Below are 17317 nucleotides of genomic sequence, written 5' to 3'. Positions count from 1 at the left end.
GCTGTTGCACAAGCACACACACTCCCCATCACACCCTACCTGGTTGGTGCACAGGCACACACACTCACACCCCACACCACCTGGCTGGTGCACAGGCACACACACTCACATCCCACCGTGCCACCTGGCTGGTGCACAGGCACACACACTCCCCATCCCACCCCACCTGGCTGGTGCACAGGCACACACACTCCTCATCCCACCCCACCTGGCTGGTGCTCGCTGACCCCTCCTGCTCTGCAGCCTGCTCCACCGGGCATTTTCCCACTGAGCGAGAGGGGTCACGGGTTCAGATGTGCCTTTAATTGGCTCCATATAAGAGGAAGCCCCCCTTCCCTACATCCTCTTCTCTCCTCCATAGGCTGTGGGGCAGGAGGAATGTCCTGCCCTCCCTGTAGAACTTCAAAGGATCCTGGCAGGCAGACAGTGCAGAGAGAGATGAAAAGCTCCAGGGGACCCTGTGCTGGGGAGGCCAGGCCGCCAGACTAGCAGGGGAGACCATGGCCAGCCCTCTCCCCTCAGGAGAGCCAGTGACCTGCTGTGGCATCAATGGGCCCCAGAAATGTCCCCATGCTGCTGCCCAGAGCCCACCACCTTCACAGTGACTGGAGAGACTGGTACCCACCCCTTCCTATTCTCTTGATCTAGCAGAGAAGGTTGCCTCCACCCATAGCAGGGCAAGTTCCCCAACACTGGTGTCCATCGGGTAGCGCACGGTGTCCATGGGGCGCCACATGTGAACCGCTCAGCACAGCACTTGACAAATGGCAGCTCAGAGCAGTGTTTTGCCAGAATTGGCAGGCAGCGGCTGCCAAGCCCGAGAGATGTGGCAGGGTGCCAAGTTCGGGGGTACCATTTCCAGTCACAAACAAGGAGTGGGCCGTTTCCTTCTGGACCCAGCAGCTGGTTTTGGAGGGGCAGCTGTCAGACCTACTGTGTGCTATTAGCCTGGTTTGAGAGCAGTGATCAGACCTACTGTGTGCCATTAGCCTGGTTTGGGGGCAGTGATCAGACCTACTGTGTGCCATCAGTTGGTTTGGGGGTGGTGATCAGACCTACTGTGTGTCATTGCCTGATTTGGGGGTGGCAATCAGACCTACTATGTGCCATCAGCTGGTTTGGGGGCATCTGTAAGACCTACTATGTGCTATCAGTTGGTTTGGGGCAGTTGTCAGACCTACTGTGTGCTCTCAGCTCTTGCTGACTTTGGTTCATCTTCAGGAGCAAGGAAGGAGCTCAAGAAGAGGGAAACATGGCTTAGAAAGATTAGGTTTCAGAACTTATCCCAAGTCAGAAAGCCCCAGGAAGCGGGTAGAGCCTTCCGTGGAGGCAGGACACATTTAGGGATTCCTCCAAGTTCTTTGTTCTTGCAAAGGAAGAATTGAGCTTTTCCCTGGCTCCTCCTGCCTCTACTCCCAGAATCACCTACTGGGCAGGTCTGGGAGGCTGGCTGAGGCCCCTTTCTGTCCCCAGCCCCACAGAATAGGAAGATCAAAAGTACCCCCTCCCCCGGAGACATTCTAAGGTTTAGGGGACCACCGCTGTCCCAGGATCATGGCCTGTGGGGGAACACCCTTCCATCCTCTGGTTCTTCAAGTCACCCAGTGTATTTCCCAGCACAGCTGTCTCCCTGAACACCCCGGTTCCCACAGAGGGGGTTCCTAACTGCTTAGAGCATCCTTGAACGGTGCTCAATGCTGTGCACTAGCACTGTGTGTGTGTGTGTTGTTGTTTTGGTTTTGAGACAGGCTCTCATGTAGCCCAGGCTGGCTCTGTAGCCAAGGATGACCTTGAACTTCTGGTCTTCCTTCCCCCAGCTCCCAAGGGTTGGGGTTTCTGGGGTGCTTCTCCTCGCCCCCAGGTGCTGAGGATGGACCCTGGACTTTGTTCACGCATGCTAGGTGAGTGCTCTACCATCCAAGCTGTGTCCCTGGCTCTTGAACAAGCACTCTGGTTCCTCATATAAACTTCGGGGCATAGGGCTGTTAGAATCTCCATGTAATAGACAAGGAAACTGAGGCACAGGCCCAAGAGGTTGAATGCAGCTGTGCTGTGTCTGTGGGCCTGTGTGTGCCTGTCTCTGGGAACTGGCAGCTCTCTGGGTTCTGTACTCCTCCATGTCTGACAGCTCACATCAGGCTCCGTGGCAGCCATGATTCCGGGGGAGAAGCCGGAACTTGGGAAGTGATTGAGGTGAGGCTGTAGTACTGTAGCCCCTGGGTGCTACCTTGGAATGCTCCCTGGAGCTGAGAGATAGCTGGAATCCAGGTGTGCAGGCTGAGTTGCTCATCCACCAGGACCACAGGACATCTCCACAGGGAGTGCCCTGCCATCTTCAATCTCTGAGCACCTCAAACTCCAAAGGTCACCCACATTTCCCGTTGGTCTAGCCAACTGCTAGATGGGAGACATCCCCCCCCCCCCCCCCCGCTGTGGCTGTGGTATGAGATCCGTGCGATCTGTTGGATACGTAGGATACCAGCTCCTTGTCCTTGGTACTGTTGCAGGCATGGAGAAGGCCAGGCAGGGTTATTCTGGAGCCTCCACCAGGCCCAGGCTTGTGGAGAAGGAGGCTGAGGAGGCACTGTCGTGTTGATGTGGCCCCTCTGGCTCTGCTGAACCTCCCGGAGCAGCCGACTGCATCGGGTGTAGCTGCTGATTCTGCTTTGAAATCACCCAGCACCGTCTGTAGGACCATGTGGACCACATGCCTCCTTGGCAGAGCCCCTGGGTGGTACTTCCAAGCTGCGCCAGTGGCGGTAGGAGGCCGGGTTTTAAGAATCCGAACCAAGAAAACACGCGCTTGTCTGCCTTCCCACTCATGGCACCGGCCCAGGAGGCCCCGGCGTCGGTGAGTGTTTCTCAGTCGCCTTCCAGCCGGAAGCCAAGTGAAGCCCAGGAGCTGGGCCAACACCCAGTGCAGGCCCAGAGCTGATCAATAACTACTTTGCTTCTGGCCTTGGCTTCCTCGGCCTCTGTCTACCTGGGAGGCCTGGGGCCGAAGGAGCGGGACACTCCAGGCCCGTGGCTGGCATCCTCCTGCCCAGCTGATCCTCGCTTTCTAATTAAAACCCACATCCTGTCGCTGTTACTAAACTCCAGCTGATTTCCAGAGCTCTAAAGCCACAACTGCAGTCTGCCCTGGGCCTCAGAGCCTGACGAAGCACTCCCGTGTGCCCGGCACCTGGTATTGTCCACCTGGCTAGCCTGAGCCACATGGACCTCTGGGGATTTGTCAGGCTATGTACTGAGCGGCAGGGGGTGTCAGCGTGAGTTCGGGGACACTCAGTCACTCGATATTTGACCTGTGGCTTGCATGGCCCTTGGCAGAACCCAGGAACTTGACGGCAACGGTTCTTAAACTGTGGGCCTGGATCCATTGGCAGGTGGCGAAATCAATTTCCTGGGGTTGCGATCAACGCTGCTTTTTTAAATCGAATAGAGTGGAACAGAAGAGGACGCAGTGGGAAACGGCTCAGCCGACATATTCCCCCGCAGCCTTGGCGTCCAGTGTAAACTGTGCGTCCAGGTGTGAGGGTGGGAAGTGAACATCTGAGCCCTGACCCGAAGATCTCAAAGTTCCATCTCCAAAGTCATGGCGGGGGGAAGGGGCCCCTCAAGAGGTGGGTCACAGCGTATCTCAGCCCAACTGCAATGCCCAAGTTGGCAAGTGCTAGGGTTTCTTTGTTTATGTGTATGCATGTTCATGTGTGTGTGCAAGCACACGTGGAGGCTAGAGAACAATGTTTGATGCTCTGTGTTCCTTTTTTTTTCTTTTTTTCTTTTTGAGATAGGGTTTCCCCATGTAGTTGTGGCTAGCCTCGAACTCACAGAGTTCCTACCTCTGTGCTGGGATTAAAGGTGTGTGCTACCATACCCAGTTTTTAATTTGAGACCTTGTCATCAAGCTTGCCAAGCAGGGAAGATAAGCCATTCAGCCCCAGGGATCCACTGTCTCTCCTCCACAGCCAGTGCCCTCACACTTGCCTTGGCTTTGTGTATATATGTGTGCATACAAGTGCATAGTGTGTTCACACAGATTTGTGGGTGTGCATGCCAATGCTTGTGATGTGAGACCCTTGGGGGACACAATGTCTCTCTCTGTTGCCTCCCATGTCTCACTGATCCAGAAACTTGTTTCTCCGAGGCTGACTGGCCATTAAGCTCCTGGGATGCCATCTCTGTCCTCCATTGCAGCCACTAAAGGCGCATAGGGCCATGCGTAGTTTCCTACATGGGTGCTAGGGATTTGACCTCAGGCCTTATGCTTACAAGGCCAGCAACTCTGAACTGATCTATCTCCCCAGGTCAACCCTGGTTTCTTCAGGGTCAAATCTAACAATCTAATGAGAATGGTTTTTGATTTATTTTTTCTTTTGCTTTTTGAGACAGGGTTTCTCTATAGCTATCGATCCTGTCCTGCACCTAGCTCTTGTAGGCCAGGCTGGCCTCAAACTCACAGAGATACACCTGCCTCTGCCTCCCGAGTGCTGGGATTAAAGGCATGTGCCACTACCACCTGGCTAATGTTGGCCATTCTTAATTTCGGTGCCCCTTTGCTGGATAGAAAGTTAGCAAGAGGCCTTGGTGGGCCCAGGGTGTGTGTGTCTGCCCCAGGTGACCGTTCAGGTAGAGTCCGTGGTGCAGTGGGGACAGTGTGGTGGCCGACAGCTGAGACAGCGGTAGGACAGTGGCTGAGGATGTGAGCCACTACCTTGCCACTGTCCCCGCTTCCGCCTTCCATAACAGACAGAACACAGAGGAAAACAGACCCTGTCCGTGTTGGAGGACGAATCTGGCGAACAGCAGGTGCCACGGAGGGGAGTGATGGTCTCAGCACCATCTGGGTTTGTGGCCTGGACGCTCCCTTCTGTGTCCTTTAGGGTTAGGAAAAGGCAGGATCAGGAACTTGGGACTGTGGCCCTTGCAGTGTATCTGAAGAGGAGGTTGGGGCCAGCCCCCAGCTCTGAGCTCCTTGGGGATGGGGTGCGGAACTGGGAGGCTCCATCCAGAAACCTCAGTGGTCCCTCTGCCTTTCAGGCGGGGCTCAGCGGGCCTCACTGCAACCTGCAGCCTGAGCTGGGCCTGTGGGAGGTGCTCTTTCCTCTCTGACATCCCTCTCCACACCAGGCCTCCCTGTCTGGTCTCCACTAGTATTTCATTCCTTGGGTGTAAGGGGGAACTGGAAGTCTGGCACCCCACTTCTCATTTCACTTTAGGCAAGGTGTCCTTTGTGGAGGTCCTGGGATGCTGTGAACTACGGGGGAGGCCAGGGTAAGGGCCAGGACTCTGCCCTGCGGGAAGCTGCATGTTTCTGTGCAGACCTATTCTTCCTCTGCTCTGTGTCCTGCATGTGGTGGTCAAGAGTACCCTGTACACCAGCCCGTCTGCGTTTTCCTACCCCAAGGTCCCTGAGGGCAGAGTCTGGACCGTGTGCTGTGGACTTTATTTTCCCAGAGAATCTGACTGGGACTGGATGTGTAGCAATAAGCACACACAGGAGGGCTGGGAAGGAGATGTGCGGGACTGGCATTGGGCAGAGAGATCAGGGTAGGACAGAGAGGGCAGCAAAGCGGACTGTGGCCAGGTCTACCCGGCTCATGTTTGCCCAGCTAGCCATGACGGCACACCTACTATGCCTCTATCCACACCCGTGGGTCCTCACAGCCCATGCATGGTCTTTCATGGATGACAAAACAGGTTTAGAGAGGCAAAGGATTTGTTATCAGAGGCTGTGCAGCAGCCACGTTCTGGTGTCTAGACCCTCAACTCCTTCATTTGACTGGACTGAATCCCCGGGGTGGGGGCCCTAGGGCCTCCAGTAGGAGGTGAGCCTGCCAGGGGCTTCCAGCCTGCGGCTCCCGCTGATCTCCTCCTCCTCCAACAGAAGCAGTCCGCCTGCCGCCTTCGCCTTCCAGAGGGCCTAAGCTTCTGCCAGGATTAAGCCTTTCAAAGGGCGCGTGCTCAGGGTCCCAATGTGCGGGCCGTCAATACGGCTCTCCACACGGCTCAGATCTCCCCAGCCTTATCGAACTTCCTTCCATCCAGCGGGTCCCTCCTGAGGACTTCAAATTTCAGGACCAGGTCGGGGCAGTAGGAAAAAAGTGTCATCTTTCCCCCAGCCCGTGACGTCAGAGCTGCCCAACTGCCTGTGACTGACGTGTCCCTGGGGACCCGGTGCTTCTCGCGAGCAGACGCCGCTGCTCTGCCGGGGCACCTGGGCGGTTCCGAGCTGCCGGAACCGGGCTGCTTAGTAATGAAAGTGGCAGCCAGAGCTCTGACATCAGACGCAGACACAGATGGAGGCAAGTAGGCGCTGCCTCTGCAAATGAGCAGGAAAAGGCTTGTTAAACAGAAAGGCAGCGTGGGCCCGGCGGCCCCGGAACGGGACTGTCAGCGATCGTGTAAATACTCGTCAGCTCGGCCGGGACCAGCACCGTCCTTATTTCAAGGCAATTTAACCAATGGGACTCCACACTCCCAAATGGAGAATGTTATTAAAAAGAACAGAGGCAGCTCTGGCGGCTCGGCGGCTGGTTGGTACCCGAGTCACACCCGAAGCCTGTTTTGGGCTTCTGGGCCTCCTTTGAGAAGTGGCTTGGATTCAGGAGTCCCAGGCCACACCCCTTGGTGATTTGGTCTCTACACAGGAGTGTGAGAGGTGGGAATCTGGGGGCCAAGGTGAAGGGTTGCTTAAAAACTTGAGAATGGACTGATTCTGGTAGTGTGTGCCTAGCATTTGAGAGGCTGAGGCAGGAGGATTGCTATGGGCTGCACAGTGAGTTCCAGGGTAGATGAATACAAAGTGAGACCCTGTCTCAAAAATAAAACAGACAACACCACCTATAAAACCGCAACCAAGCATACTCCCCCCCCCACCCCCCGTGTCTAACTTTCTTTGTCTCTTTTAGGTGAGACAGCATTTCATGAAGCCCAAGTTGACCTTGGATTTTTGGCATAGCCACAGAAGACTTTGAACTTCTGCTCTTCCTGCCTCTGCCTGCTACGGCTATGCCACCATGCCTGGTGTAGGCAGAGACAAACCCCAGAGCTCATGCGAACATTTTACCAGCTGAGCCACAGCCCGAGGCCCCGCCCTCATCCCACAGCAGAAGGAGGCTGGGCCTGGGAGCTGAGGCGCCCCACCCTCCTGCCCTGCCCGTGGTGACTCCTTGCAGGGACATTCCAGGGAACTGTGGTGGGTTAGTCAGTCCTGCCTCTGGCTAACACAAGCTCCTGAGATCCTGATCTGCTCCATGTCCCAGAGCCAGGAGCTGTTGAGGGAAGTGGAAGGCCTGGTCCCCACCCACGCTCTCCATCCCTGTGGGCAGCCTGTGGGAAAGGGCGGGAGCCTAGGGGCCGTGGGTCCTGAGGCGGTGGCTCCTGTGCTTACCTTCCCTTCCCCTTGCAGGTGTTTCAGCGCCGGGAGGACGGCTCTGTGAATTTCTTCCGAGGCTGGGAAGCATACCGGGAGGGCTTTGGCAAGCTCACAGGGGAGCACTGGCTGGGTAAGTGTCCCCACGCTGGGCACATTCCAGCTCTGCCTGCTCCTTGCCTTTCTGTAAATGGATCCCATCCCAGTCTCTGGAGGTTCAAGAGATCAACACCATGAGGATAGAGCCAGCTAACTGAAGAGCATTGTACAAGTGGGTCCTGCAGCAGGAGCTGTTAAATATGACGGAGAAAGTTGGGTGGAGTGCCCTAACACCCAGGAGGCAGGAGGACCCCAATTCCAGGTCTGTGCTGGCCTTAACCTTCAAGACCAGCGAGAAAAATAAAAACAACACGTACACATGATGAGTCATGCTTGTAACCCCAGCACTAGAGAGGCTGAGGCAGGAGGATTGCTACAAGTTTGAGTCCAACCTGGTGTGCATAGGATTTCCAGGCTAAATGGTGCAACATATTAAGACCCTGTCTCAAAAACAATAGTAATAAAAAACCAATAGCCAGGGAAATAAGGCAGCAGATAAATTACTTGGCCCCAAGCCTAAGAACTGTCGTCCAGTCCCCAGGACTTTCCTGTGGAAGAAGAGGGCTGGTTCCCACAAGTCGTCCTTTGATCTCCAAGTGCACGCTGACGTGCAAAGTAAACACATGGGAATCAGGAATGGGGAAGACAGAAGAGACGGATGGACGGAGAATGCCTAGGCTCCCCAGTCCCCTGCCCAGGTAGGGACTGGCAGTTCCAGGGACCCTTTGTCTGAAGCAAGAAGCCTTGACCTCTCTGGGGGCTGTCTGGTGGCTCCCTCAGTCCTTAGTGCGTGCAGGGGCCCCATCTCAGGTGTTAGGAGGGCTGGAGGGTCATCAGTGGTCATGTTGGGGATGCAAGTGGCCAATCCACACAGCACTTTCAACTCCATACACCCCCTGAGGGGCCGAGATCCTGGGCGGAGGTTCTCCCATGTGATATGAAAGGCAGGACCCATGGCAGGGTGGAGGAACACGGGTGCCCATAAGTCAGTAGCATGCTGACCCACAGCGTCGGTTAAATCCGTATTCCTTGACCAGGGCTCTAGAAGGGCAGGACCCGTCCCATCCTGATGACAGATGGGGACTCTCTGTGAGGAGAGGCCACATACCATTTGAATCATGGTCAGAGTTTACTGAGAGCTCATGCCACACATGGGTCCCTGGGGCCTCACACCAGCTAGGAGAGCGGTCCTCTTCCCATCATCCCCTTCTACAGACAATGAACCTGAGGTTCAAGAGGTGGGGCCACAAGTCCCACTGGATAAGCTGGGTATGAGGAGCCCAGGCAGGCTCCAGGGGAAGAGTGTGGCATGCTCTGATGATATTTTAGAAGGGACCGTGAACACGGTCGGGTAGGAAACTCCTCCTCACCCACCCCAAGGAAAGGAAAAAGCGGTGGCAGCCAGTTAGAGGCGTTGTTCCCGCTTCCCACCCATAAGCTTGGATCAGGGTTGGCGCCTCACTGCTCTGTGGCATCTTAATTGAAATCTATCAGCAGCTGCAGAAGGTGGGGGAGGAAGCATTTAAGCAAGACTTTGATTAGCTCTGCAGACGAGGAGCCCTGACAAGAATGTCAACTGGGAGGGCTTCAGCCTCCCTGTGGCCTCACCTCTGCTTCTCTGCCCCTCGGTCACCTTCTCACTGGGGGCTTCCCCTGTTCCTATTGACTTATGGATGCTCTTTATATACCATGGCTACGGATGCACACCACACATCCGCTTCCATTAATTTCCCTCTTAGCTTTTTCCCCACTATTGTTTATTTCCTGAAGTTGTAATTTTTGTGTGTGTATGTGGAGTGGGTGTATGAATGTGTGTATTTATGTGTATGAGTGGATGTGAGATTGACCTCAGGTGTCATACCTCAGGCACTACTTACCATGTTTTTAAATTCCATTTCTTTGTTCTGTTTGTATTTTAATTTAATTTTATTTGTTGCGGTTTATTGTGTGTGTATATGTGTGCACTCACATGTGTGTGCCACAGTGTGTGTGGAGGTCGGGTGACAACTTATGGGAGTCAGCTCTCCACTGTGTCAAGGGATTGAACTTGGGTTGCCATGTTTGGCAGCCAGCACCTCTACCCACGGAGGCATCTAGTCCGCCCCTTTGTGTGCGTGTGTGTGTGTGTGTTGTGTCTTAGATTCAGATCTTTGAGCCTTGGGGTGACTTGTGCTACCAGTATTGGGTCCCCTGTCACTCTGGGGGACAACTGGGCTGCCTCGTAGCTCCCAATTCATTTGCGTTACTGTGGGTACAGGGAGTCAGAGACATGGCAGGCAGAAATCCCAGGTCATCGAGAGCTGGAGCTTCCTGAAGTAAGATATGAGTCTGAGGAGGGGCAAGGAGAGAGAGCACTAAGAGAGACGAGTCTCAGAGGCCCCGCCCTCTGCCAGCAGCTTGTCCAGCAGCCCCAGCAGGCACTAGTGAGCTGTGTCCAGAGTCCAGTGCTGTTAATCCCAGCTGTGGCATGCTGACTGCAGGTCTCTGAGCCCTGGTGACCATGTAGTAAAGGGAAAGGACACCTCTCAGCACCCCTTGGGAAATGCAGTCTCTCCTCGCTGGGCCTGAAGAAAAGAATCTGGGCCCTTCTGCCTGGGTTCAGATCCCAGCTCTGCTGCTTGCCAGCTGTGTGATCCGGCTGGGGGACTCCACCTCTCTGAGCCTTCCTTCTCTGTCCAGTACAATAGGGAATCATTGTGCCTGCCCTGCCTCGTCCTTCCCCGCACCAGCCGGTTCTGGGCAGCGTGCAGTGGGCTCAGTCACTGGCTGTGCTGAGGTTCTGTAATTAAGCCCGTTCTGATGGTGCCTGATTGCAGGAGGTTCTTAGAATGGTGCCGGCTTCCGGGTGGGGACTGTTGTCACTGCCCCTGCTGCCTGCGCATCCATCCATCCATCAGCCCTCTGCACACAACAGGTGTGCAAGCCGTGCCCAGAGAGAGAGAGAGCGGCTTGCCTGGATGCCGCCGGCTCTGGGGTAGCAGCTCAGGCAGGGAGGCAGGACGTGGTGGGATTGCCTGCTCTTGCAGCTCCCAAGCCTTGCATCCTGCAGGTCTCTGGGCTGAACAGAGTCAGCTGCTCTGAGCGGGGTAAAGAGGGCACAGGGACCCTGTGATGGGCTGTAGGTTGCCTGGCCGAGGAGACCAAGGCTGAGCCGAGAAGGGTTCACAAAACTTCTGCACACACAATAACCCAAATACCGGCCCATGGGGAGGGGCTGATGGAACGCCATAGGCACCGCGAACCTGTGAGGTGCTTAATTAAATGCCCTCTTAATCAAGAGCTGATCGGGAAGGCAGGGAAGTGCCCTGTTTGTGGGAGACCCTGGGATGACCCAAGGGCCAGTGGGCAGGGAAATGGGAGGGAGAACTAGAGGCAGGGAGGAAGGGGTGGGGCTGTGCAGAACTAGGACCTGGGAATAGCAGAGCAAGCAGGCGCTGCCTTTGCTCTGTGAACTGAGAAACAGCTACTGAGCACATGCCACACCAGGTCCCACTGTGCCTACCGGGGTCACAGCAACCAATGACTGCAGAGTTGTGTTTAGGGAACTAAACTGGCAGGGAAATTCACAAGGAACCAGCTAGAACCAGAATGATGAATGGGAGAAGAAGAGGGTGCCTGGGTCAGTATGGCTGCACGGGATGGTGACAGGGTCATAGGGGACGGTAGAGAAACAGCAAATGCAAGGGCGCAGAGGCCAGGTGAGGGTGAGGGTGCCACCACCCCTGTCTGAGCTTCAAATTCTGACCAACTCTCTCCCAGCTTTCACCTCTACAACTGGGGGACAGTGGAGATGGCTTGCTCAGCAAAGAGGACCTGAATTTGGATCCCCAAACCCATGTAAAACTAGGTGCAGTGGCATGTGCCTGTAATCCTCGCTCTGAGGAGGCAGAGACGGGCAGGGGGCCCTGGAGCTCTGTCCAGGCAGTCAAGCTGCGTCCGTGAGCTCCAACTCCAGTGAGAGACCCTGTCTCAAAGACTAAGGTGGAGCGGGACACCTGGCATTGCCATGCGTGTGTGAGATGCCAACACACACTGCATCAGAGAGCACGTCCCGCCATAAAGTGAACACAGAAAACCAGGCGTGACAACTAAGTCTTCTGCTTCTGCCAAAATCACGCCTGTAGGGAGAAGGGAGCGGCCCAGAGCGCAGAGCACACTTGGCAGCTGTCCTGAGCATAGGCGCTCAGCTCCGTTTGCGTGGGAGGGGCATCCCCTGCATGCCTTGACTTGCTCCATCTTTCTCCCCCTCCCCCTCCTCAGGGCTCAAGCGAATCCATGCCCTGACCACACAAGCAGCCTATGAGCTTCATGTGGACCTAGAAGACTTTGACAATGGCACTGCCTACGCCCACTATGGGAGCTTTGGCGTGGGTTTGTTCTCTGTGGACCCTGAGGAGGATGGGTACCCACTCACGGTGGCCGACTACTCAGGCACTGCAGGTGAGGCTTACAGTGCACAGCAGGGAGAGGTGGCCTGCTGGGCCTTTGCCCTCTGGGGTCGGGATCTAGAACTCAAGTCCTATCGTGTCTTCACCCCGCAACCCTATGGAGCCTGGGTAGTTTCCACATTTCCACATTTCACAGAGCAACGAGCTGAGTCCGGAGCTGGAGCCAGGGGATTCCTGGGGTTGGATTCTGTGGGGCCCTTAGGTTGTAGATGAGACCCCTGGGCTGGCTTTCCTCAGAAGGAATGGAGCGTCAGAGAGCTGGGAGGAGGGTAGAAGCAGCCTGTGGTATGGGGTTGGCAGGGGAACTGCCTGGGTACACATGCACACCCAAGCTTGCACGGTGGGTGGACGGTGGTGCTCTGGGGCGTCTCTCACCTCTGTGTGTACCATGCAGGTGACTCCCTTCTCAAGCACAGTGGCATGAGGTTCACCACCAAGGACCGGGACAGCGACCACTCGGAGAACAACTGTGCCGCCTTCTACCGAGGGGCCTGGTGGTACCGCAACTGCCACACATCCAACCTCAATGGCCAGTACCTGCGTGGTGCTCACGCCTCCTACGCCGACGGTGTCGAGTGGTCCTCCTGGACTGGTTGGCAGTATTCGCTCAAGTTCTCAGAGATGAAGATCCGGCCGGTCCGAGAGGAACGCTAGGCTGACAGCCTGCCCAGCCCTGGTGTCCTCTGGTTATGTCCAGTCCCCGCACATCTCACCCCATGCCCGCTCCATGCCCGCCATTGCAAGAGCATTCTCTGCCCTCCTGTGCATGGCTGACCTGCTCTTCATCAGGGATGCCTTAGGGCCAGCCCTGAAACTCAGCTCCCAGAGCCAGTGGCACTCCTTCCCTATTTATCAGCTAACATGATCTCCCTTCTATCAGTGGGACTGGCACTTGGCAACCCCAAATTCCACCTGCCCCAACTTTGGCCCTTGTGCTGTGCCTGCTGCCTCCTGGCAGGGCAGCACCCCCTCTTCCCCCACTTCCCTGGCTTCATGAGAACATCAAGAGCAGGGGTCAAACAGCGTTCCAGACCCCTCCAGCAGACCCAAGTGGAAGGCTCAGGCCTTGTGATGCCTGCCTGTTCTAGCCCCACTCCCTCTGGGCCTGGAGACCCCACCTCTTATCAGACACCCCGAATAGCTGGGGCTGAACATTGCTTGGTTTTGTCTTGTGGACAATTGGCCTTGGGCACAGCTGTCTACAAAGTTCAAGTCCTAAGTCCGAGGCCAGTCCTTTAGGTCACCCTTCCCTGGGCCTCTGCAGACCTGAGAAGTTTCTATCCTGGCTGCTTTCAAAGCTCACCTGCTTTTTCCCACTGGGACAAGGTCTATCTGGCCTCCTGCATGGCAGCCATGGCTTCTGTCCCACTTTGCCTGCCTCTGGGGCAGGGGAGGGACTGGCCCAAGCCAATGAGAGCCTCTTGGGGTGGGGCTATGCTAGGCTCTTGTGCTCTGCTAACCTCCACTGACTGCCTCTTAGTATCCTCCCAGAAGTCAGAGAGTTGAAGCGAGCAAACCCTGGGACTCAACAGGGCCTAAGGCTGCCATCTCTGCAGAGAGGCTGCCCCCTGCTGGTGATTATGGGTACTGCCATCAGGGCCTAATGGGGCAGGAGACTCGAGGCAACAAGCAGGTTGAACACCTGGACCTGCACCCCACTACTGCCCCCTATAGGTGATCTCCCAGGAAGACAGGCTGCAGCCCCAGCCCTGCTTGGCAGCTGAGCAGCTTCCACGTTCTGTGGGAAGCTTTGAAAAGGCTGGAAGGTAGGATGGCAATGGTGACCCTCCTCTGGCAGGAGAACGGGACACCGGCAGGCAGGCAGGCAGGCAGGCAGGCAGGCGGGGACCCATGCCCTTCCCTTCCACCAGACTTGGAGCAAAGCCTGAATCCCACTGATGGACTGTCCTAACTGCTCAGTCCCTCATGTTGGGTCTCGGGTCTTCTGTGAGGGTCAAAGCCATCTTAGGTACTGGACAAGGACAGTTTTTGCTTACTTGGTCCCCAGTTGGTGACAGGAAACGTGGGTCCAGCCCAGAGTTAGCCAGAGTTCTGACAGGACAAGGGACACACAGGGAAGTTCCTTCTCGTTCCCTCTCTGTCCTGGCATCGAGTCTCATCACAGAGGTGGAGCCTGGCAGACACTACCCACCCCCGAGGCCGGTGTTGATGCTGCCGCTGCTGCCAGCCGCCGCTGTCATCGCTGCTCAGAAGTGCTGAGCACTTTCTGATGTGTCATCAAACAAACTCCCGCGAGTGTGATGTTAACGGACTCACAGATGTGAGCATGAGAGGGAGGCATGGGCTCCGGGCCAGGGCTGGGCTGCAGAACACAGGAGCTGAAGTCCATCCTGACGGGGGCAGCTGGTGACATGTATCCCTGTCCGGTCACATTGGAGACAGTAGCCCTTCAGAGCCCGACCACTGCCCTGGGGATACCAAGCCCTCCCCCAGGCCAGGCGGGTACTTGAGGGAGTGTGGCTTTGCCAAATTGTCTTAGTGGGCACAAAGCCCCTCAGAGTGGGAGAGGCCAGGTCAACAGGTCTGCCTTCACCTTCCTAGTGTACACCCTCCAAAGGCAGATGAGATCGCTGTTCCACACACTGGGCCACAGCCTCCAGCCCTGGCTTGAGTTCACTGGTCTGATATCTGTGCAAGATGGCTGTCACCCGTGATCAGAGTGCCCACAGGAAGCAGGAATGGTGGTAAAACTTTTGGGGGACAAGTCAAGTCCACTGAGACACAATATCACCAGGCTGTGGTCACTGACACACTAGATAATGGTTGATAATTGGTTTGAAAATGGAATTGTCAAATTGACCCGAGTGAGTCCCATGATGTCATTTGGCCAAGCCACACTGCTTTCCTTCTGGGGCAGGGTCTCCGACGCCCCACCCTAAGTCTTGGCAACATGGCTGTCTCAACTTGCAAACCATCAAAACTTCTTTCTGAGCCCAAGCTGACTCTGTGGATTCCACTGAAGGCCTCAAATCGGCTACACCCGTGTCATGCCGATAACTCTTAGCCAGCATCCTCCCCTCCCCGGAAGCCTGGGCTGGCAGAAGATCAGGTTAGAGCCGTGTGCCTCTCCTGTGACATCAGTGGCTCATGTGAATGGGGACCAGTGTTTGCTGGCAGAAGTAGCATCATTGGTGCCCATCGCTTCCCTGTCCCCTAATCCTTGTCACCTCTTGGTGGAGCACGGGAGTCTGTGGCCATGGTCACCGCAGGTCCTGTCCCCAAGAAGCACACCTGGGAGAGAATAGGGCCTTGGATGACCAGAAAGTCTGTGAGTGACAGTGTGACCTTCCAGTTCCAACCAAGATGGCTGGCCCTGAGGCAGGAGATGTGGACAAGGGGCAAGAGCAATGACCACGGCTGACCTAATCCCGTGCTATGATTTGAGGAGCAACATGCTGACAGAAGACTCTTGGAGCCCAGAACTGTGCTAAACAACATGGAACCAATGGTCTGGGGGCCTCCGAGAGCCTCCAGGGAAGGCTCTCCGACCCTGTGTGGTGGCCCCATCACTGCAGGGATCCATCAATCCAGAGACTCGGAGTCAGGCTGCTGTGGAACCGGGGGTTGGGGAGGGGTCCGACCTGAGGCTAGCTGTGATGAACAGGGCAGGTGTGCAAGTCGGTGGGCACAGTGGGGCCCTGGAGCTGGGGTGGAGAGCTCTGAGGGTCAGAGCAACACTCCATGGGCAAATGGAGTGGAGCCGATGCTACTTGGGGTGGTGTGTACTTGGTGTCTTGTGTGTCCCTGTCTGCAATAAAGTCTTGTGGTGAGCCAGCTTCAAAATTCACCTCTAGTCCTGTCCCACTTAGTGTCACCGCAGAGCCAGGCAGACACTCAGTGTTCTCGGGCCACTCTGCTTGGCTTACCAGGCGTGTGTGTGCTCTCGGTGGCTAGGAAGAGACAGCCGAACCTGGGGTGCAGGTGAGGGTAAAGCCTGCCATCTGCACCCAGCAGGGCTGTCTGGGAGTCTGGGTCGCCGTGGTGGTGAACGGGCTCCTACAGGGGATGGGTCGGGGGCTCTGAGGAACTGGCCCTCCGAGGAACTAATTATTGCTTAGCTCGACTCGAGGCTTTAACTTGAGTCCACCCAGGTTATTTCATGAAAGGCAGTGCTGAGTGCCGATGCTGGAGGAGCTGCATGGTGAAGGAAGACACCAGCAGGGGACAGTCGGACATCCTCACTCCTGCACTGTGGGGGTGTCCTGAGTCCAGGTCTCCTACCAGACCCTCATCGTCCTGTCCACTCGGCGCTCACTCCAGGTCACGGGGCTGGAGAACAGAGATGGGGTTGCCTGAGGAAAGGACACAGAAACCCATGGTGGTTGTCTCTGTGTGGAGGCACAGCACCCAGGTAGGGGCCTTGCCCTTCTAGCCTGCTCCCTGACACTGTTAGGCCACTGTCGTGATGTTTCCCTCAGCTGGACCACTCTGGCTGTGGCTCCAAGAACCATCTGGATAGGTCTTACTAACCCAGTCACAGAACTTTCTAGAACTATCTAGGAGCTTGGGGACACACCACTGACAGTACACAGTACTGAGGGGAGAGAGCTCCCCAAGGCTCTGTGGGGAGTCGTGGGGCCTGTGTGGTGGTGAACGCCTGTGAAGAGGGCATCCTGCTGGTCATGCCATCCTCAGGACTTAGTGGGTCCACATGACTTTCACGACATGAGGACTGCAGTGACATCATCAATCTCAGAGGGTCACGGCTGCCTGAGATGGCAGCTGGATAGACATTCAGGCTGGGTCCTGTTCTGGGAGGGAATCGTGTTCAGATGAAGCCAAGAGCCTGGGGCTGGCTCAGTGCCTGCAGCGTACAGCCAAGACTGGCTGTGGTGAATGTGCCCTCTCAACCCAGTCCCAGCCCTCACTCCATGTGCAAGGACAGGTCAGGGTGTAGGCGATCTCAGATGGGCAGGATCGGAGCCCTGTGCCCTCAGGGCCGTCACCCAGGGAGCCCTCAGGGCCATCACCCAGGGAGCCTTAGAACTTTTTGGAAAAGGGAGCCCTCAGGGCCATCACCCAGGGAGCCTTAGAACTTTTTGGAAAACTGCTTCCTGTTCTACTTAGCCTCTGACCTTGGTGAGGCCCGTGCTGCCCGAGGGCACCATCTGCACCCTCAGCTCCAGCCTCTGACTTTGATGAGGTCTGTGCCTACCAAGGGCACCGTCTGCACCCTCAGCTCCAGTCTCTGACCTTGGTGAGGCCCGTGCTGCCCAAGGGCACCGCACACACTCTCAACTCCAGCTTCCACACTGCTCTGGATTTCTGCTGCTGGCAGGATCCATGATGGCAGACCGTAGCTGAAGAAACTGGGCCTCCAGTATCAGAGACCAATGTTGGCAGGAGCCCAGAAGTGAGCCTAGAAAGTGCCCCG

The 17317-nt window shown here is 56.2% G+C and overlaps 1 protein-coding gene across 1 annotated transcript in view; it reads left to right on the top strand.

Moving 5' to 3' along the window:
• Positions 1–15712, top strand: part of Fibcd1 (fibrinogen C domain containing 1) — a 33122-nt gene extending 17410 nt beyond the window's left edge. Inside the window, exons 5-7 of the mRNA XM_057755832.1 lie at positions 7412–7508; positions 11735–11914; positions 12317–15712. Of these exons, the coding sequence (XP_057611815.1) occupies positions 7412–7508; positions 11735–11914; positions 12317–12576 (537 nt within the window). The 3' untranslated portion in view covers positions 12577–15712. The remainder of the gene's footprint in view (positions 1–7411; positions 7509–11734; positions 11915–12316) is intronic.
• The last annotated feature ends 1605 nt before the right edge of the window (positions 15713–17317 follow it).

This window comes from Chionomys nivalis, chromosome 22 (genome assembly GCF_950005125.1).
Source record: "Chionomys nivalis chromosome 22, mChiNiv1.1, whole genome shotgun sequence".
Lineage (NCBI taxonomy): Eukaryota > Metazoa > Chordata > Mammalia > Rodentia > Cricetidae > Chionomys > Chionomys nivalis.
Note: the sequence above shows the minus strand (reverse complement) of the source record. Positions and strands in the feature narration are given on the sequence as shown.